This window comes from Triturus cristatus, chromosome 3_2 (assembly GCF_964204655.1).
Source record: "Triturus cristatus chromosome 3_2, aTriCri1.1, whole genome shotgun sequence".
Lineage (NCBI taxonomy): Eukaryota > Metazoa > Chordata > Amphibia > Caudata > Salamandridae > Triturus > Triturus cristatus.
Window position 1 is genome coordinate 588,594,424 of NC_140584.1, and position 22,244 is coordinate 588,616,667.

At 46.3% G+C, this 22,244-nt stretch overlaps 1 protein-coding gene across 2 annotated transcripts in view; it reads left to right on the plus strand.

Annotated features, from left to right (window-relative positions):
* BSDC1 (BSD domain containing 1) overlaps positions 1 to 22,244 on the plus strand; it is a 176,434-nt gene that overhangs the window by 102,154 nt on the left and 52,036 nt on the right. For both annotated transcript variants that reach the window (XM_085648396.1, XM_085648395.1), the window contains exon 9: positions 2,252 to 2,755. In XM_085648396.1, the coding sequence (XP_085504522.1) occupies positions 2,252 to 2,755 (504 nt within the window). The remainder of the gene's footprint in view (positions 1 to 2,251; positions 2,756 to 22,244) is intronic.

The window sequence follows — 22,244 nt, forward strand, 5'->3', positions numbered from 1 at the left end:
TATTTAATTCTTACTAAACGGGTGGAGGCGGGGGCAAATCTCCGCATACTCCGCGGGCGGAGCGGAGCTCTCCGCCCGCAGGTCGCTATGGTAGCATCCATGGCATACGACTGCAATACATGGGAATTCAAAGTAGTCTGTCCATATGAGGCATTTGTACATTTGTACATGGGAGTACATGATGAAAATGACAAGCTGATGTTTTGGGACTGTGCATTTCCTAACTGGAAACGGATATTTTAAAGGCAGTTTTAATTTTCAATAATGGGTTTTCTTCTGGAAAATTGAGTTTGTTTGCCCACAGTGGAAAGTGGTATTAGATAGAAATATGTGCATTTTCAGAAACTGGTGAATGATAATTCAAGCTGAGCTGGGGAGACGTGCTGCTGTGCTTATGTCCTTTGTGCCACAGGGCATGTCAATATTTGAATGTTACTTCATAAATCAAGGGGAGCCATTCAATATTGATAAACTTTTTCCCAGCTTTTCTGCTGGTAACCGCACTTGGTATACTTGAGTGGTAACTACTGAAAATCTTGCTTTGGGTGGTCATAGTGTTGTCACTATTTTACAGTTATAAAATTTGCTAGCAGCTCGAGAAGACTTTCCTTGAGCAGAAGTAGCTCTCACTACAGAAAAGGTTGGAGACCCCTGATCTAACAGTTCCATGAGCCATTTGCTCAGATATTGTCACAAGAGGTCAATACCAAACTCTTGATGTATCATTTTCTTCAGTTTAAAAAGGTACTTGTTGTCAAAATACACTTTCAAGTTCTTTTTTTCTCTCGCTTACAATCGCTCTTTTTGTGCTTTCACTCTCATTCTTTTCCTCATTTTCTCTTTCGTTCCCTTCTCCCTCTGCCTTCGCTCTCCCTTTTCAACCCTAGGTGGCTCTGGTACATCAGATGGCTGTACGCTTGCCTGATCCCCATATAGCTTGAGCCTCTTGGGAGATGTCTGGATCAAGGGGCAGGAACTTACTTAACTGACGTCAGGGCAACACCACTGGCCATACAGCTAAACATTTGTAATTCTGACACAGCACAGTCGCTGATTTTTGCCAGCAGACACGCTTGCATTGGCACCAGCAGCATCGCCCTTACTGCTTGCCGTCAAACACTTGCATACTCTTGATCAGAACACAGCACCCACAATTTATACCTTCACACGTTTACCTGTCACAACCCCTGCCCCTTAATTCAGTTCATCAGCTAAAAAACATGCTGCCTATTAACAATTTTCCATCCTGACCAGTAGCATATAGCGGTCTAAAGTGCAGTCATTTTTCTGTTGCAAATCCTGTATCTCACAAAATAACAGGCTTTGCAACTGCAAAGGGGCATTTTTACAATGTACAAACTGCACATCCTTTGTGTGCCAATGTATGTTTGTACATGGGGCCTTACTTTGCTTCCTTCAAGCTGCCCCCAGCGCATAATTGCCCTGAACTGACCTCCCATCGGATACCTTCCAACTGACACAATCTCTCACCATTCTTACTGACTGCTGAAAATCTCATTTACTGTGGTCACTTGTAGTGCCTACTAACATTTTTGCCTCTACCTCTTCTCACTGGTTGTTGTACGTGTTACGAAATGTCAAAGCTGAACATGCTGTTCAGAACACATATATCCACACTGCCCATCAGCCGATCTAATCATTTTGCCAACAACACATCCATATGCACCTGTTCTGAAATCCAGCTTTTAGTTTTCATACCAGGAGACATCCATTTGCGAGCCAATAGGTCCTGCCTGTACTGCGCTGACATTCGTTATTATTCCCCCTGTGTTGCGGTGCTGTCTGGCATCACATCTTTGGCGAATGCAAACCGGCAGAGATATGGAAGCCACAAAAAGAGCCCAGTTTGTCAGAGACATGGCACAATTATCTGTTCCCATTTGTGTATGCTTGTGGTTGCATTCATTAACACATTTAAAGCAGGACATTTTGGCTTTGCTATTGATTGCTTTTTCTTGTTTTAAAAATAAATTCCCCCTTGTTGATGTAGTTTAAGATCAACCGCTAAAGGGCAACATTGTTATTTTCTGGCTTTTAAACGGTTTTATGTTACCGGTGCTTCATTCCTATTTGCTCACTGGGTAACCCTTAAGAAATTTTCCTGGGGCTATGGTATGAGGAAGAGGCTCGCTAGAAGGAATGGGTGGAGGTTTTTCTTTTTAGTACCTGTTGCTTTAATTCTCTGTCCTGATGGAATTTTGAAGTTTTCCCCTTTCTCTTTTCTCTTCAGAGGACTTTGTGGGTATTGCACACCCATCTCATCTGGATTTAACATGTCCTGGGAAAGATGAATCATTTGCTCCAGCTGCAGAGGCTTCTCATCTACCTGCACATTCCACTGCTGTACTGGAGGAACACAAATTGCAACACGCAGACCCCACGGCCAGCATCACCAGCCCATCCGAGAGCACAGAGAGCACCATCTCACCAGTCACTCAGATTGCCAACCCGGCACATTCAGCTGTGCCAGCACAGACTGGCACTTGGCCCGTACCAAAAGCCGACCAGTCGCAGCAACTGCATGGGGTTGGTTCAGAAGACACTGCTTCCAAAGGGTTGGAGCCAGGACTGCCTACGTCAGAGCCACCACAGACAGCGGGACAGCTCAGTGCTCGAGAGCAACCTGAAGCCAAAACTGGCATTGCAAAAGCAACAACAAAAGAGGGTGATTTGCGTGTCTTTGAGCTGAACTCTGACAGTGGCAAATCCACTCCATCCAACAACGGCAAGAAAGGTTGGTGTACCTATGGCTTGTTGAGGGGAAGGTGGATTACTGCAGCAAACCTTGGGGTTTATAAACTTAGTCCACAACAGCACAGGTAAAGAAGAGAGTATGAACCAAAGCACAGACCCAGGTACATGATAAAATGTGACCTAAGGCCCACACAGATGTAAGATTACTGTTCAGGAGAGAGGATGAAGCAAAGCACAACCCTTGATGGCACAGGCACATGACTGAACACAACCTGAGGCACACAGACGTACGATTACAGTACAGGAGAGAGGATGAACCAAAGCACAGCCCAACATGGCACAGGAGAGAATGCTTGACTCAGAGCATATCAAGTGGCATACATATATGATAGATAATGATTCAAAGTGCAGCCCATAAAAACATAGGTACAAGAGCATGAACCAAGGCACACCCCCTTGCACATATACAGAAGAGAGTATGAAGCAAAGCACAGACCATTACAGCTCAGTTACAGGTAAGCAAGTAGGGAGGAAAGTCATGTATTTTACAGTAAGTACAGTAAAGGGGCTTTGTGCCTTAGTCTAGGAAAGAACAGGTATAGTATGTCACCCTATGTTCAGTCTACAGTACAGGAGAGAAACAATGGGTACAAAACAAACACCGCTCTACCAGCAAGTGAAGTATAATGCACTCTGTCTGAGGGGAAAGGGATGTTCTAACCACGTCTATTGATGCAGACAACCAATTTTTATTTTTACAGGTTGGACTAACTTTGAATGGAATTGAGGAGCTAATGGTTTGAACACAATTAGCATTGCTTGTGCTGAACCCATTGTTATTTTGAGTATTGATAGGTTTAAAATGTGAATGATCTGACTTTTCTTGCCATGCAGTATTTAGACTTTTTTGAACAACGCTACTGCAAAAAAACTGTTGCATGGAATTACCCCAAATTTGGCAGGGGGCTACATCTTGATGCAGAAAGCGTGCTTTTTGTGAATTGGTGTAAATTTGTTTAGTTGATTTTGCGATATTAAGGGACAAAAATATGTGCATGTTCGGGGCATGTGTGCTGTAGATACACGTGCTTTGCATAATCGTACCATCTAGTGTTGGGTCTGGTTGTTTGCAAGTTGTTTTTCTTCGAAAAAGCCTTTCCTAGTCACGAAGTAAGGTGACTCCTCCTTTCAGTGATAGTGCGCATAGGGGCATCGACTTCCTTGTTAGATTGTTTTGTTCCGCCTACGGTTCGAAACTGTTCTTTGGGTCCCCTTGGTGTGCAATACTCTCTACCCTCTATCGTTTCGTACGCGTTTTGCTCCAGTCAACAAAATCTACTTTTCGACCGGAAAGCTTTGTGGACGGCCTTCGGGCCTAACCGCGTCAGTCCAGCTCTCCGTCGATGGAACGGACACTGTTAAAATTCTGTTCTCCGTGCCACACAAAGTATCCGCGCACTGATTCACACCAGGTGTGTAACTTGTGCTTGTCTCTGGAGTACAAAGAAGAAGATTGCGACTCTAGCAGATCGTTTCAGTCGAAGGAAACCCTTCGCAGTCGTCTGGCTTGACGTCGGGTGATGCAGCGTCAAAGCATTGAAGACACGCCGGATAACTTCCCTGAAGAGTCAGGTCAAATAGATGTTGGAGTATCGGTGGCAGAGGAGGAAGAGGCCTTCTCCTTGTCGCAGCTCCAGATAGACCTCGACGCCAAAGAACTTCCGCAGGGACAAGGTGACATGAGTATATAAGACCCCTTGCCCCCTTAACTAACAAAACACCTAAGGCTTCGGCACCACCTCGGCCTTCTGGCGAAGGTCCGCACCGAGACGACGTTTCCAACATTCCGGCTCGGCTCTGAGTCCACATAATTCCTGTTCGGAACCAAAGCCCTCCAGTTCCAAGCGAAATCCGGCTCTGGCCGAAATCCTCCATGCCGAAAAATAAAACGCCTTCAGAGCCGAAGTCTTCCGCATCCAAAGGCCAGACCAAATTGGCACCCAAAAAAACTGCATCGAAACCAAAAGATGTCCCTTTGGATCCAAATTTAGACATTGTTCCACCTAAAATGGATCCCAAACAGAAGAAACTTTATATTAACCCGGAAACAGTTCATATTCATACCAATCAACCTGGTAAACACAAGCTTCCTGATTTCTTTTTTGTTTAAATGTGTTTATTGAGATTTAGCATGTCATGCTACAAGTTGATATAATACAGTTATAATATATCGACATGGGTCTGCAGGAAGTTGAAAAATAACTGTAGATAATAGAATTTACAACGTTACTGCATATCAAACACATTAAACATTGCACAGTAGAATATTCTTGGTGCTGCCCTCTTGCCTTGTTCTGTTTCTGTGTTAGTACTTTTGCTAGAACCTGGCTGGGTGAGTTTCCCATGATCGTGGATTGATGTTTTATCCCCACATTTACATTTTTGTGCTATCACATATGATATTTGATGAATGCGTTCCCTTTTGAAATTCATCGGTTTCGGAACTGCCGATGAAGAAGTAGAACTACTAACTTTGGGGATGAACTGGGGAAGATGTTGGGGAGCTGCTGGAATGTATATCGGTGAAAAAATTGTGTGGCTGGTTGTATTTTCATTTTACGGTGCGGTGTCCTGCATGTGGGGTGGCTGTGGTAGACCATCTCAATGTAGTGTATGGGATTAACTGGTGTGGCCCTTAAGTATCGCTTGCCTTAGGTGTCTGGGCTTGGCCTTGTACTTGCTTCTGTCGGTCCCATGGGCGATAGGGGTGGAGTCTGAGACTGAGAGACTGATTCAGTTTGCGCTGTTTCGTGCTGAATTGGTATAATAATTGTGCCGACTCCAGAGATATGGTATGTTTACGTATTCCCTTCACTTCCTCATCCCTCAGTACATCTTCTTCCGCCGCACCCCACATTTTCATGGCGCCTACCCAGGCTGCTTCAGGGGGTCCCTCCGGGGCCCGCCAATACATGGCTATTCCCCTTTTTGCTAAGAGAATTGCTAGGGATGCGAAGCGGCTCTGTACCTTTTCGGACTTCCTCCTGCGGAAGATTACGAGGGCACATGCTTCCCATGTGGATATGGTCATAATGTTTGTAGTCACTTGGAGCGTCTGGTGTATTTTGTCCCAGTACTGTTGGATAGTGGGGCAATCCCACAACATGTGCTTTTAGTCCGCCTCAGGGGTCTGGCAACGGGGACATGCAAAGTGTGTGTCGGGGTAAAAACGGTGGAGGCGGTGTGGTGTAAGGTAAGCTCTGTGGAGGGTATTGAATTGAATGTTCTTGAAACACGCGTTCCGGGAGACCTTTTTTGGATATTCTATTTCCGCCTCTAATTCTTTATCATTAAATACCCGTCCTACTTCATCTTCCCATGTCTGTCGTAACGAGTGTAGAGTATTGAGTATTAGTTCCAGGACAGCTTTGTAGAGACGGGTAACTAGGTGTCTTCCCGCTCCCATATGCAGAATTGTGTGTAGCACCGGGTGTGTCGGAGGTTCCCCCTCATTTAGATCCCAGCAGTGATGGCTGCTGTCTAAAAGTTGCCTGTGTAGCAGTAATTGGCCCGGTGGAAGGTCTTAGTGTTCAACCATTTGGGCGTAAATCCTTAGCTGTCCATCTTCGGACAGGGATTCTATCTCCGTTATTGAGTGTTTGGTCCAAACCTGAAGGGCTCGGGTGCTATAGTTTTTATCCTTTCGGGGGAATCCTACTAGTGGGAGTAGAGGTGAGTATAGGGGCCTCTCTCTGGACATGCAATGGATTTTCAGCATGCACGCGTGGGCTATGGACACCTGCAGAGGGTAGGTGTGCAGTGGCTTGGTACCTGGCATGAGAATTCTCCGGATTGCCGGGAGAGGTACGCGACCCTCATCAGTAATTGTTTCTCCTATATGATGCTCTGCCGGCCAAGTGTGATAGCCACTGGAGTTGAGCCGCCATGTAGTATGCTTCAAAGGATGGTGCTCCCAGCCCTCCCTGATTCGTGGGCAAGTATAGTGTGGTTAAGGCTACCCTATGTCGACCTCCTTCCAATATCAATGCGGTGAGCAGTGTATCCAGCTCCCGAAAGAAAGGGCGCGGTTGTATCACTGGGAGATTGGTGAAGTGGTAGAGTAGTCTAGGGACCATGATCATTTTAGCAATGGCTACTCGTCCAATGGGGGCTAGGGGCAGTGTTTTGCAGAAGCCCACCACCGTTCGTATCCCCCCTAGCGCCCTGCGGTGGTTCCCTTCATACAGGTCCTCGGGAGAGTGATACAGCCTCACCCCCAGATATCTAGGTGCCGCAGCACTCCAGGTAATTTTCTGAGCTCCAACAGGTATGTCAAGAGAGGCCAAATGGGGGTTCAGCGGATAAATCGTGGATTTGTCCCAATTGACTTTGAGGCCGGAGGCCTCCTCAAAGTCCCATAACGTCGTCCAGATTGTGGGGAGGTCACTCGTGACGTCTCTGACATATATCAGGTGGGGCAGAAATGTATTTACCTATTCTCACCCGCGAGGTTAGGCCTTTATAGAGGAGTCGCGTATACGCCATCAGGGCAGATCCTATGTTTATGCTGCGGAGGACAGCAAATTGATTTGGCCACATGAAAGTATCAAAGGCCTTTTCAAGGTCTAGATTCAGACATGCCGCATTGGGGAACTGCGCTCTCGCCCTGTCTTGGATATGGAGCAACCTGCGTGGATTCTGCGAGGTGTTACCCCTCGGGACAAACCCACATTGGTCTGGGTGAATCAGTGGTGTGAGAATTTGGTTATAACGATCTGCTAGTATTTTACCCAGTATTTTACAGTCTGCGTTTAGTAGTGTTATTGACCTGTATGAGGCAGGGAGCGTTGGGTCTCTGTGTGGTCTTGGGAATGTGACTAGGATAGATTCCCTGAGTGAGCCTGGGATGTCGCCTCTTTCCAGCGCGTCTTCATGCATGGCTACAACGCGGGGGATCAGTTGGGCTGAAAAGGTGCTATAATATTCTAGCGGGAAGCCGTCCATTCTGGGGACGTGATCCTCGCTTCTAAGGCTTTTTTGTCTGTGGGAGAGGTGCGGGGTATGAGCAATGGGCGGAGGAACTGGGTTATCGCGTGGTGTTCTCCCTGCACTAGTGCCTGATAGACACCTGAGTAATAGTCGTGAAAGATGTGCAGATATCTACCTGCGAATGTCGAGGGGCCCCGGTCTTGTCTATTATTTCTGTGATTCCAGCTCTATAGCCTTCTCTTTGCACCTTGGTAGCATATACCCTAAAATTGTATTTGCGTAGGTCCCTCATTGCTTCTGCGTGAGATGTCTTGGCTGCTGCCACTTGGTCTGGGGTGGCTCTGCCCGCATCAGTGTTTTTTTGTTAAAGCCGCTAGTGCTACCTCCGCGCTTTGCAGTGATCTTTCAAGCGCTCTACGTACTCCTACTATTTGTATACAATGTCCCCTGGCGGCGACTTTGAATGCATCTCTATCAGTCTGGACGTCGCCGTGCAGGTGTTTAGTGTGAAATGCTCTCAGATGTGATCCCCGTGTTCGTGGCAAAACACTGGTTTGTGAGGCAGTCTCGTGGTAGTTTCCAGTTGGGTACGGGGGGTTTTGTGGCTTCCACCTGAGGCTCATTATGTGTGCATCATGATCTGATAGTACCCTACCCAAATAGTCTGTGTTCAACTCTCTGGAGTATTGTTGTGGAGCAGAGAAATCTATCAAGTCACACTTGCAGGTTATGTGGGATGGAGTGGAAGGAATATAGTTTGGTGTCTGGATTCCGCTCTCGCCAAGCGTCCGCCAATGCCCAGTGCTCTACCCAAGTTCGATATTGGTCCGTCTGCTTGTGCCAGGTGACTGCGCTGACGGGGGTGGGATCTATCAAGATGGAGGTCCAAGGCGCAGTTGTAATCACCCCCTAAGAGCCACGGGGCCAATGTGTATTGGGTTAACACTCCTGTAAGGCGACTCCAGAAATGATCTTGTTCTACATTAGGAGTGTATATGCTCCCTAACAGTATTGACTGACCCTCTAACAATCCCTCTAGTAGGGTGTATTGTCCTTCTTTCTCTACGATACACGTCTGCTCCCTGAAGGGAATCCCAGGCCGAATCCAGAATAGGGCCCCCCTAGCGAATGCTGAGTATGTTGTGGCACAAATCATACCCCGCAATTTCTTACGCAGGCGATCCACCTTAACAGCTGTCAAGTGTGTCTCCTGTAGGAGAGCTATCTGTGCCTGCTGTCTCTTTATATATGCGTAGATGGTGTATCGCTTGTTCGCTGTGTGCATGCCCCTGACATTTAATGTAATGATCTTTATATACGTATAAGAGATCCTGGTGGCCATGTTGTCTGGTGTCTAAAAGAAGGCTGTCTGCGTGTGATGCCTAGCTGGATGCCTAGCTGGACCATTGTGTCCTCTCCCCCCCCCCCCCCCCCCCAATATGCCAGCCACCCACGTACATTTTACATTTCCGCTTGTTTGCTCCTTTAAGGGTAAACACAAGCTACCTGATGAGGCTACTCATTACAAGATCCCTTTAAAAAAGAAGTCTGTCCGTACCAGCACTTTTCATCCACAACCAGCTTCCCCTCCACCACCCTCTTCTCCGACTTTAAATATTTTGCACATCACACCTCAGGATTCTCCATAATCACACCATGAAGGGGACACGCATTTACCAGTAGCTCCATGGAAGGATTACACAATTGACACACCATTAGAAAATGACCCAGACCTTTACCCTGCCAAGCCATCTCCACCCGATGACAATGTATCTTATCAAGAACTCATTGCCAGGGCTGCAGAATGCCATGGGGCGATACTACACAAAGAATCCCCAGAAGAGGATTTTTTGTTTGCGACATCAGGTTTCATACACAGGTCAACACAAACACTCCCTATGCTTAAGGGTATGATGGGACACGCTGACAACATTTTTTAAGATCATGTGCGTGCAAGCATCTTGACTCCTAGAGTCGACAAAAAATAAAAAGCCTCCCCAACAGATCCAATATTTATTAAGGGCCAGTTGCCACTAGACTCACTGGTAGTCTCTAATGTTCGCAAACCAGCTAATTCCCAAACCTCAGGTGATGCTCCTCCCCAGATAAAGAATCCAAACTAATAGATGCTTCTGGCAAACGCATAGCTGTTCACGCTGCCAATCACTGGTGCACTGCAAACACCCACAGCCTTTTGCCCAGATATGACAGGGAACACTGGGATGAAATGGAGCAATTGCTCCAATATCTCCCAGACGAGCATAAGGCAAAAGCACAAGATTTGTTCAATAAGGGAAAGCTAATTTCCAATTGGTCTATAAGATGTGCTCTAGATGCTGCTGATACCGCATCTAGAGAGATGAACACTAGTGTCCTACTCAGAAGACCTGCCTGGTTAAGGATTTCCGGGTTTAAGCCTGAAGTACAAAAATTTATTTTAAATACACCATTTGCCAAAAAACATATCTTTAGTCCTGAGGTCGATCAGGGGCTAGAGAAAATGAAAAAGGACACCGAAGTTGCTAAATCCATGGGAACGCTCCAGTTTCCTTCAAACAGAGGCTTCTTTCGTAGCTCCTTTTACCGAGCAGGGTCCAAAACCACACCCTCCGAATAGAATACCTCTGCTTACAAAGGTAATAACCAGTCTTCTTCCTCAAGAGTATTTTTTAGAGGAGGATATAGAGGAAACCACTCTAAAGGCAGGGGTAAAGGTACCACCCCCCCTTAACTTCCCTTCCCCTAATAAGCAGTGACTTCCCCATGCTTCCCTCCGGCCATACCACACCTGTCGGGAGAAGACTTCAGCAGTTTCTCCCCATTTGGCAATCTATAACAAGAGGCAAATGGGTGATCGGAATTATCCAACTTGGTTATTGCCTGGAGCTTACCACCACTCGTCCAAACATTCACCCTCTTTCTCACAAATTGTCTCCAAACTACTTGCAGTTGCTCGAACAGGAAGTGTAATCTCTTATTAAAAGGAGCCATAGAACCCGTTCCACTACAGTACCAAGGTTCAGGGGTTTACTCTCTATTTTCTGATCCCCAAAAAGGACGGGTCCTTAAGACCTGTTCTGGATCTGAGAGAGTTAAACCAATATATACTGTAAGAGAACTTTCACATGGTAACCCTTCAACAGGTACTTCCACCTTTGCAGAAAGGAGATTTTATGTCTACTCTAGACTTGAAAGACGCATATTTTCATGTTTCAATTAATCTAGCTCATCGCAAATACCTCAGCTTTGTGATAGCAGGCAAACATTACCAATTCAAAGTACTCCCGTTTGGAGTGACTACTGCCCCCAGAGTATTCACCAAATGCCTGGCCGTAGGCGCAGTCATCTCAGAAGACAACCTATTCATGTCTTCCCCTACCTAGTCGACTGGCTCATGAAAGCCAGTACTTATCAAAACTGTCTACGACACACTCAGACCATGATAGACCTACTTCAGCAACTTGGCTTCACGGTCAATGTACCGAAATATCACCTGCATCCTTCACAGATGCAATCTTACCTAGACTCTATGAAAGCTCTAGCCTCTCCCAATGTAGCCAGAATTCACAATATTCAGTCTGATACTACAGTTTCAATCCAACCTAACATTACCAGCCAGAGTGTACATGCAACTGCTGGGTATGATGGCGTCTTGCATCGCAATTGTACCCCATGCTAGACTCCACATGCGTCCCCTACAAGAGTGCTTAGCACGTCAGTGGAATCAGTCGCATGGTCAATTAACCGATCTAGTGTTCATAGACGGCCGCACCCAACGCTCTCTGCAATGGTGGAACCCACAAAATGTATCAAAAGGACGGCCTTTCATCAACCCTATTTCACAGATTGTGCTCACAGCAGACTCATCTCCGACAGGTTGGGGTGCCCATCTCCAAGATTACACTATGCAAGGCCTGTGGAGCAACAAGCACAAAAGCCTCCACATCAACTATCTAGAGCTTCTAGCAGTCTTTCTAGCGCTCAAAGCTTTTCAAACTCACCTGATAAGCAAAGTTGTCCTAGTCCTGAGAGACAACATGACAGCAATGTACTATGTACAGAAACAAGGGGGGGGGGGCACTCTCTCCAACTGTCAACGCCTCTCACAAGCCATTTGGAATTGGGCAATCCATCACAGGATTAATCTTCTGGCAGAAAATCTTCCAGGAGTAAACATTCAGATTGCTGACCTCCTTAGCAGAAAGAGGCAGCGCATTTAGGAGTGGGAACTTCATCGCCAAGTTCTCCTTCCATACTTGCAACAATGGGGATTCCCACAAATAGACTTGTCCGCCGCAGTCTACAACGCAAAATGCCCAACCTTCAGCTCCAGGTTCCCACACCTGCTCTCATAAGGCAATGCCCTATTGATGAACTGGTCAGGGATATTTGCCTATGCTTTTTCGCCTCTCCCACTCATTCTATGTCTGGTTCGGAATCTCAGGCTAACATCCTTTATACTAATTCTAGTAGCTCCCACATAGACCCGCCAACTATGGTACACCACCCTGTTTGAGCTCTCACTAGTTCCACAACAAAAGCTGCATCTCACCTCTTGGCTCCTCACGCAGAACCATGGAGAAATCAGACATCCAAATCCCAAAGAACTAAACTTGGTGATCTGGCTCCTGAAGTCAGAGTTTGAATATTTAAATCTACCACCAGACTGTATGACTATTCTAAAAGAAGCAAGAAAGCCTACTACCAAAGCTTGTTATGCAGCAAAGTGGAAAAGATTTGTTCTCTACTGTAAGAACAACAAAATCAATGCTCTAGATGCTCCTATACAACATATCTGTTACCTGTTACACTTACAGCGAACTGGACTGGCTTATACATCTATTCGTTTGCACCTTGCAGTGGTAGCTGTGTATTTCTAGGACAGGCAGCATTTATCACTATTTAAAGTTCTAGTGATCATACCTTCATGGAAGGCTTGAAATGAGTAATGCCACCAAGAATTCCCCCTGCACCAGTATGGAATCTTAACATTGTCCTTACAAGGATTATGGGTCCACCCTTTCAAACATTGCACAATTGTCCTTTGCAATTTCTTTCATGGAAAGTTGCTTTCCTCATTGCAATCACTTCATTAAGGAGAGTTGGTGAGCTACAGGCATTAACCTTGGAAGAACTCTTCTTTCAGCTCCACAAAGACAGGGTATTACTTTGCACCAACCCTAAATTCCTCCCAAAGTGGTTTCTGCTTTTCATATAAACCAATCAGTTGAGTTACCTGTGTTTTTTCCTCAACCTGATTCAGTAGCAAGCCTAATGTCAAAAGAGCTTTATTGTATTACAGAGAGAGGACCAAAGATTTTTGTAAAAACAAAACAACTGTTTGTTGCATTTGCCTCACCTCACAAAGGCAATCCCATCTCTAAATTGGGTATTTCCAGATGGATTGTTAAGTGGATTCAAACATGCTATGCAAATGCTAAAAGAACTTTATCCATCCCCCTAGAGCGCATTCCACTTGCAAAATAGGGGCTACTATGGCCTTTTTAGTCAACATTCTTGTGGCCCACATATGTAAGGCAGCTACATGGTCTACATCACACACATTTACCAAACACTATTGTGTAGTTTTGTTAGCAGGCCAACAAGCTAATGTAGGCTAAGCAGTACTTAAAACACTGTTTCAAACAACTGCAACATCTACAGGTTAGCCACCGCTTTGGGAGTATACTGCTTTGTATTCTATGTAAAGCATGTGTATCTACAGCACACATGCCTCAAACGGATTATGTTACTTACCCAGTAAGCATCTGTTCTTGGCATGTAGAGCTGCAGCTTCACATGCGCCCACCTGCCTCTTCGGGCACCTATAGTTGTTGCAGTTCTTGATTATACATTCATACGCATGGACATCTCTATACTACACTTACTTACTCCATTCTCACCCTTTTGCGGGAAAACAATGAAAGGAGGAGTCGCCTTAACTCGTGGCTAGGAAAGCCACTTACAAACATCCGGATCCAACACTAGATGGCAGGAGTATGCATCTGCAGCTCTACATGCCAAGAACAGATTCTTACTGGGTAAGTAACATAATCCTTCTGGACTATTGGGTTTGAGGGACTCTTGCGGCAGCCCCTCAAACCCAATTTTAAAAAACAGAACTTTCTGATGGGAACAGGGAGCTTTTTTCCCTTAAGCCAGTTTGCTACCATTGGAGACCCGCCTCTGCGTGAGTGAGAGCTCTGACTGAATGGCTGCAAGCAACATGAAGCAAAATGTTTCTGGCAGCCATTACAGGACTCAAAGACTTAGTCCCTTTGTACGGAGTTGTATTTAAAAAATATATCTATATAAGGGGGCCCAGCTCCCCCCTCCTCCAAGGCTCTGTGGGAGGTCCTGAAGCAACCCCTCTGCCCCCCAGCCAAAATGTGTATAGATATATATTTGTTGTAACCTATTGCGATCCTGACGAACTCCCGCAGGATTAAGAGTAATAAAAAAAAAAAAAGAAAATAATCCCACTAAAATTCACCAGTTATAGTTATCTCTAGTACCTATAACTCTTGCCCTAAGATGACAACAGCTTCTTTTCTCCCCATGCACTGTTAATTACCTCCCACATTACATCACTCATGACCTGTTCTATAACATCATTGATTACATTACTAACATCTGAAATGACAACACTGTGCATGGCGAGGGCGCATGAGTTATAGTTACTCGAGATAACTATAGCTGGTTAATTTTCGTGGTTTTGTTTCTAGTTTAAAACGGTATGTTGGCACTGAAAAATTCATCTAACTGTAATACACAAACAACATGTATGAAAATGTTATAATAATATGAAGGTTTGAGCCTTTCAAAATTTGATTTTATTTCTAAAAGAAAAGCGATATGCTAGATTCTGGCATATCGCTTTCTCTTTTTAGGTCCTAATACATCCTCTGATTTTGCTAGCACATACTAGTGCATCAATTGAGGCGCCCAGTCGGTCATACTACTTAATGTTCTTGCGCTGTTACCACGAATCACTCTTGAGGATACTAACTTCTTTGTTAAACCTCAATTTCAAATTCCTTCACATTTATAAAGTTTTACATTTTTCAATTTTACATATTGATTTATGTTTATATAATGTATTCTGCTAATATTTAATTTTTAAATTGTTGTGGACCCCCTAAGTAAGTGTGTTAGACCTGGCATCTTTTGAAGTGTTTCCCCTGTCTTTCTGCCTTCTGACCTCCTGGTTTTGATAGTATGCTGTACTTTGTTTTTGCTGTTTAGTGTCTTTGCACACCTTTTCACTGCTATTCAGTGCGGAAGTGCACCTGCTGCTACTGTAAATTGTGTTATGATTGGTTCTCCATTATCGGGATATTTTATGTATTAGTAAGTCCCTAATTCAGTGCACTGTGTGGGCACAGGGCCTGTAAATCAAAGGCTACTAGTGGGCTACCAAAACAGGAAAAAAGTGTACTAGCCGCCACGTTTTAGTTGCTGTTAAGGTTATTTAACAGGCTGACGGCCATTAAATTAATTGTATCATTTTGAACACTTTTTTCCTGTTTGATTAGTAAGGCCCTGTCGGTAGTAGTGGGCTAGCAGCACTGGATGTGCCACCGACACAATCAGCCTTTCAAAGGTGTCTCAGACCTGCCACTGCAGTGTCTGCACACAGTTTTTACTGCCATGTCGACCTAGCAAGTGCACCCACTTACCAGGTCCTAACCCTCCCTTTTCTTACATGTAATGCACCCTTCAGGTAGGCCCGAGGTACCCCCATGGGCAGGGTGCAGTGTATGTGTATGTAAAAGGTAGGACATGTACCTGTGTGTTTTACATGCCCTGATAGTAAAATACTGTGTTTTTCACTATTGAAAGGTTGTCTGTCCCATAGGCTATCATTGGAGCTACACTGTAACATTTTACAAGTGTAACTTTCCATTGGGACAAGATCGAGATTTGGAGTTTAGGCTTCCTGAACTCAGAATTTTAAAATTCATCTTTTAATAAAGATCATTTTTATATTGTGTGTTTAAAAAATGCCACGTTTAGAAAGTGGAACCAAAAGGAACACTTAATGGACGGGATGCTGAATGAATCAAACATTCACCCCGAGTCAAGAGATCTGGGTTTAATCCAATGTTCTTTTGCTCACTGCGCCACCCCAGTTTGGACCCAGCCATATGTAAATCAGTCTTGACCCTGTTCTCATTGGAACAGTCCAGCCCGAACTGCCAAGCCAGGTCCTCTCTGGACCAGAAACCAACACTAGCATTTAGAATAGTGGGAGGAGGAATCACTTGTACCTTACTAGACCTTGGCTGATTCTCACAAAGCTGCCTCCCTCTCCTGGGGTGAACCTGGCCTGAGCCAGGCAGACCTGGTTTATGTGTGCCAGATGAAGTTTGTTTTTTGCCAATTTCAAAGGGCAATGTGGTATAAATATTGGGGCCCGACCCCAGGACTTTGGTACTCTGTGGAATTAAGGAACCTGCCAAGAAGAAGAGCTGAAGAAGCTGTGAGGAGAGACTACCACTTTTCTGTGTTGGTCTGAAGTGGCTGATGCTATTCTTGGCCAGTGACTGGACTGGACTGAACTTTCTACAACTTCTTTTCCTCAGTATCTCCAAGGGCTTTAGGTAGAGCTTGCCTCCCGTTCCTGAAGTCTCAGGAACAGAAAATACTTTGTCTTCCTCTGGGTACCATCTGGAACTGTGTGTTTCAGCAGCTGCCACAGAGGGAAAAAGCAACCAGAAACCCTCAACGACGCCGCTGCCGGTGACCTGAATGCACTGCAGAGGACCCCGCCGCACTTTGCACTGCAACCCTGGTCTCACCGATGACATCGTCCTACGCTGCCACGAGCTGCTGCTTTCACCGCGACCTGTGGGCACTGCACTCCGCACCGCCTCGCTTCACATCGCCATCCTGGTCTCACCTATGCCTCTGCAAGCTGACATTGATGCCGCTGCCTGCACCATGGTTTGGGGGCACCAAGGGTAAGTTTCACGACGCACCACCCTGTCCCACACTGCAATCCTGGCCCATCAACTTCAGATCGTCAACCAACGCCGCTGCTTGCACCCTGACCGGTGGGCCCTGCACACTGCTTTGCCCAGTTTAGCACCGCTCCAGACAACAGCTCTCCAGCCACGATGATGCTGCTACTTGCACCGTGACCTGCCAGCACCACGACGAGCATTGCCCCACTTCGCACCACAGCCTTGTCTCATCAATGCCGCTGGATGACCGCCACTGAGCCGTCGCCTGCACCATGACCTGAGGGCACTGCACCGCTCTACTTTACACTGCTACCTCGACTTCGGCGCTCCTGACTTCAGCCACATGGATTTCGGCCTGCATGCGTGTGACTCAAGCGACTGACTATTCCTGCACCGACCTCCGGAACCGATGCCGGCTCCTCGGAGCTCATCGCAAGTTCCCTGACGCCCTGCGTTTCTAAAGGTACTGTTTTGCCAGTCTTCCCGACACTATTGCTGGTCTGCAAATCCGCGGCCGGACTGAACCATTGGATTTACTTGTTCACAACGCTGTGATATCCTCGGACGGAGCTGTCGACTTCAAGGAACTGTATTTAAAGTCTATTTTTTGCATTATTCATATCTTGAGAACTGTATGTTAGATTTCTATCGTTTTGGTCTTGTTTTACTCAGATAAATGTTGGCTATTTTTCTAAAACTGGTGTGGTGTCCTTTTGTAGTGTTTTCACTGTATTACTGTGTGTTATGTCCAATGCTTTGCACATTGCCTCTGAGATAGGCCTGACTGCTCATGCCAAGCTACCAAGGGAGTGATCCGGGGTTATTGAAGAATTGTAACTCCCTTATACTGACTAGAAAGAACAGTCCCTACTTGGCAAAGTAACAACCTGCCAACTAGAGACCCCTAATTTCTAACAAGTTGTCGCCAACCCACAAGTATCCACAGATCATAGGTTAATCGTTCTTCTGGAGTATTCTCTCTGAATCCATAAACTTTAGACCATTTGCATGCACATGCAGGTTTACTGGAACTCTTTCTATAGTGCACTTTTTCATGGGTAAAAGGCAATAAAAACAGAAAAATATGTATATGGGGCAACATTTCCTAGCCCTTTTAATTTAGAAACGCAATGTATTCAAATTAGTCAACAGTTCGTTTGGCTGAAAACACTACTGTTTTATCATATTTTAAAATGAAAAATTAAAGGCACATTTACTCACTCACTATGCATTTGAGAATTCCAGGAGATAGGGAGATGGAGAGTTGGGAGTGTTGGTTATGAATTCCGAGAAAATACCCCCCACAGTGCACTAGCATTGTAGGTAACTGATCTTTTGTTATCTGTCACAGGTTTCTCTGTTGTCCATAAATAGTAGAATATATTATCAAGCTGAAGATAGCTCTGTCTTTCAGGCGGGACCCAAATGCTTACTCAAGCAAATGGAGTACACTAAGAAGCCTGACCCAGTAGTTTTATTCGTTCTTGAATCCGAGTCCACACAGTATTGTTTAGCAAATATAGTATTTGAGTAGTAGGTCAGAGCTTGTGTTACGTCTTCCATATGGAAAGCTTCTGTCTACATAGGAACGTTACAGAAAAACCAGTAGGAAAGAATTTTGTTTTGACTGACACTGAAATCTAACATTACTGATGAAACAATACTTTGCTGCAGTGGAAGATCATATAATGTTCATTCACGTGGACAGCTTAGAGCCAAAGCAATAGCCTAAAAAAACACTACTGATTACGACTAAAGATCTGATTTGTGCATGGGTTCAAAAGAAAGTCACTTTAACTTAGAGAGGACAATGTTTAGCCACATGGTTGTGGAAGAGACTTTCTAATACATTCTGGCTTATCTATAATCGGAGGAATTTGAAAAAAGATGCATAACATGGAATCTTTTTGTGTGCAGTGAACCCAAAAGTGCTTTTATGAGTTAAATTGATGGCTAAATTTAGTCAACTAAGGAAAATTGGCTTGCTCTTATATCCACATTTTTCTGGAGAAACCAAAGGCAGGCGCTTTCGACTTGAAGGATTATAATTATTGAGTGAAAAAACATGTAGGTGTTTATGCCATCATGAGGAAGGTTTAGGTGACTGACCCCCACTCACACTTGAGTATCTGTAGCACAAAGTAAGCAATAGCAGCCTGTGATATTACTTGACATCCTGGTGCGAAGGTTCAGTCTGCAATGAAGCATACTTTCTGATTGCAGCGGAAAGTGTAGCAGTTCCAGATAACCACACCCATCTCTACCAGTCCAGAGCAGTCTTCTTGCAATGTCCCATCTAAGAAATCACCTGTGGGATCTTTGGAATTAAAAGATGTTTTTTTTAATGTCTTTACCCAGTCTCATAAGAAGTTGTTTCCTATGGATCAAAGCTCTGGAAATCTGGTTGCAAAGACGAACAGGTCGACTTGAAAGGATGCCCGCTTACAAAAGACACTATGTTGTATGTCATTGTATAGCAATACCCCAAGCTCTTCTAAGAAGTCTGCTTATCTGGCCTGCTGTCGGGTTCTGGAGACCTGGGAGATTTACTGCCATCATAATTTTGTGTTCGAGGCATATGAGCTGCAGATTGTACACTTAGCATAGATCGCCATCTGGTGTTGGTCCGGATGTTTGCAGTTTGTTTTTGTTCTTTGGACAGTCTTTGGAAGTCACGAGTTCGGTGACTCCTCCTTCGGTCCGTACTGCGCATGGACTTCGGCTCCATCCTCAGATTGTTTTTTTCCGCCATCGGGCTCGGATGTGATACTTCGTGCTCCGGCTTCGAACTTCTACGGTTCCAGCCTCGACGGAAAATCCTCGTTCTTCGAGTTTCTTCATCTATCTTCATCTCTCGAAGCGGCACTTTTCTCCATTCCACACATCGGCACCGGCCTTCGGGCCCTCCTCGACTCCGGTCCCGGCCGATGGAAAGGACTCCGTTCAAAAAGTGCCCAAAATGTGGGTCTAAATTTCCCCACACCGACCTCCATCAGGTGTGTAACCTTTGCCTCTCTCCAGAACACGAGGCTAGAGACTGCCCCGCCTGTAAGTCTTTTCGATCAAAAAAGACCATCCGGGATCGAAGAGCTCGACGCACCATGGCGCACTCATCGACCGCGGCTCCACCGGACATCTTCGGAGACGACACCGGAGCTTCGGGGCAACAACACACCGAGCAGGAGGAAGACGTCGTCAGCGCTTCCGAGGCCGACGACTCCGACCTGGAGGACATCACACCAGCGCAGAGGTTCGTGAGTACTCTACCCCCTCCCACCCCCGCGCCCAAAACCAAAGAGCCTCAGGTTACACCCTCGCCTGCAGGCCTGGGTAAAACCAAACACGCAGCTTCTATCACCCCACCTTCGGGCCCGGTGTCGAAGCCTCACAAGTCTCACGGCAGCTCGGACTCGAGCCAGCCGACGCCTGGTGCCAATAAACACCGTTCGGCACCGAAGAAAGTGACACCCAGCTCGACTCCGAAGCCACCGGTGCCGAAGCCTGGACTTTCGGTGCCGACAAAACACAAGCACAAATCCCTCGGCACCGATGCTCCGGTGCCGAAGCCTACCTCGACGCCGAAAAAACCGGAGGTTCCAAAAAGGCATGGCGCAGAGAAACCACCCAAGTCCTCGGCTCCGAAAACATCGGCGCCAGCGGACGATTCGGCGCCACCGGACCTTTTTACACCAGATCCTTATCAAAGGATCCAAAGACTGGGCTATTAACTTTAACTGTCAAGAAAAGACGTCTTGACACACCAGCTCCTCCTCCACCGCCCAAGCGGAAGGACTCTGCCACATCTCCTCTCAGAGTGCCCTCCCCACCACCTCCTACACCTCCTCCTCCTCCTCCTCCTCCACCACCTCTTCCACCTCCTCTCCCTCCCAGGTCTCCGCCACCCTTGCCTCATCATTCCCCGACCCCGTCCCCAGATCCGGATTACGGGGATCCAGATTATGACCCGGCGGACGCCCCAATGGACCTCACACCACCGGGGACCCCAGACCCATGGGAAGATTACCAAAACCCTGACATACCGGATGTGCCTCAAGATGACCTCTACCCATCCAGGCCATCTCCCCCAGAGGACTCACTAGGGTTTCACCACTTAGTGCAGAGAGCAGCACACTACCATGGGGTGGAACTGCATAGTGAACCAGTGGAAGACGACTTCTTACTGGATACATTTGATATTCAGGATAAGTCCACAGCCATCTTGCCCATGCTTAAGGGTGTCACCAAGCATGCTGCAGAGGTATTCAAAGACCCTGTCAGGGCCAGGGTCTTAAACCCTAGAATAGAAAAAAAGTACAAGGCGGCACCCACAGACCCTACATACATTAAGGGCCCTGCTCTCTTAGATTCCCTAGTTGTGTCCACAGCTAGAAAGCGGTCTAACTCCCAGTCCTCAGGTGAGGCCCCACCGCCAGATGGAATCAAAACTCCTAGATGCGTCTGGTAAACGCACCGCCTCGCAAGCCGCGAACATCTGGCGCATTGCGAATACACAAGCGCTGCTTGCGCATTATGACAGAGCACACTACGATGAGCTTGAGGCTCTTATGCAGCACCTCCCGGAAAAACACAAACGTAAAGCTCATGACCTGATACAGGAGGGAAAGCTAATTACTAACACCTCCATTAAATGTGCCCTCGATGCAGCGGACACTGCTTCTAGAGCCATAAATACTAGTGTCCTGCTTCGTCGTCATGCCTGGCTCAGGATCTCAGGGTTCAAGCCAGAAGTCCAGGCATCCATACTAAATCACCCCTTTGACCAACAAAATCTCTTTGGGCCAAAGGTAGACGAAGCATTAGAAAAAATGAAAAAGGACACGGACACAGCAAAGTCTATGGGGGCACTACAATCACAGACCCCTAAACGCTCCTTTCGGCATTCATCCTTTCGTAGCACAGGCAGAGGCTACTCCACCGATAGCGCCTCTACCTCCTACAAGTCCCCTCCTCAAAATACCTTCTCGAAGGCCTACCAAAGGGGTGGATACAGGGGCAACAACAATAAGGGCAGGGGCAAAACTAAAACCACCCGTTCTGCCACCCCGCCCGCACAATGACTTCCCTCCGCTCCCCCCAGACCATCCCACTCCGGTCGGGGGCAGACTACAACACTACGCCTGGGAATCCATAACATCGGACAAATGGGTGACCCAAATTATTCGGTCAGGGTACTGTCTCGAGCTAACATCTACCCCACCCAATATCCCACCAAGGCACCGTCCAATGTCTCAAGAACATTCCACACTGCTCAAACAGGAGGTGCTCTCCCTCCTCCAAAAACACGCTATAGAGCAGGTCCCCGTCAATCAGCAAAATCTAGGGGTCTACTCTCTGTATTTCCTGATACCAAAGAAAGACGGGACCCTGAGGCCCATTCTGGACCTCCGGCCTCTAAATGCATACATACATTCAGACCATTTCCACATGGTCACCCTACAACAAGTCCTCCCGCTCCTCTGTCAAGGAGACTTTCTCACTACCTTGGATCTGGAAGACGCATACTTTCACATTCCAATACACCCTTCTCACAGGAAGTACCTCAGGTTTGTGGTG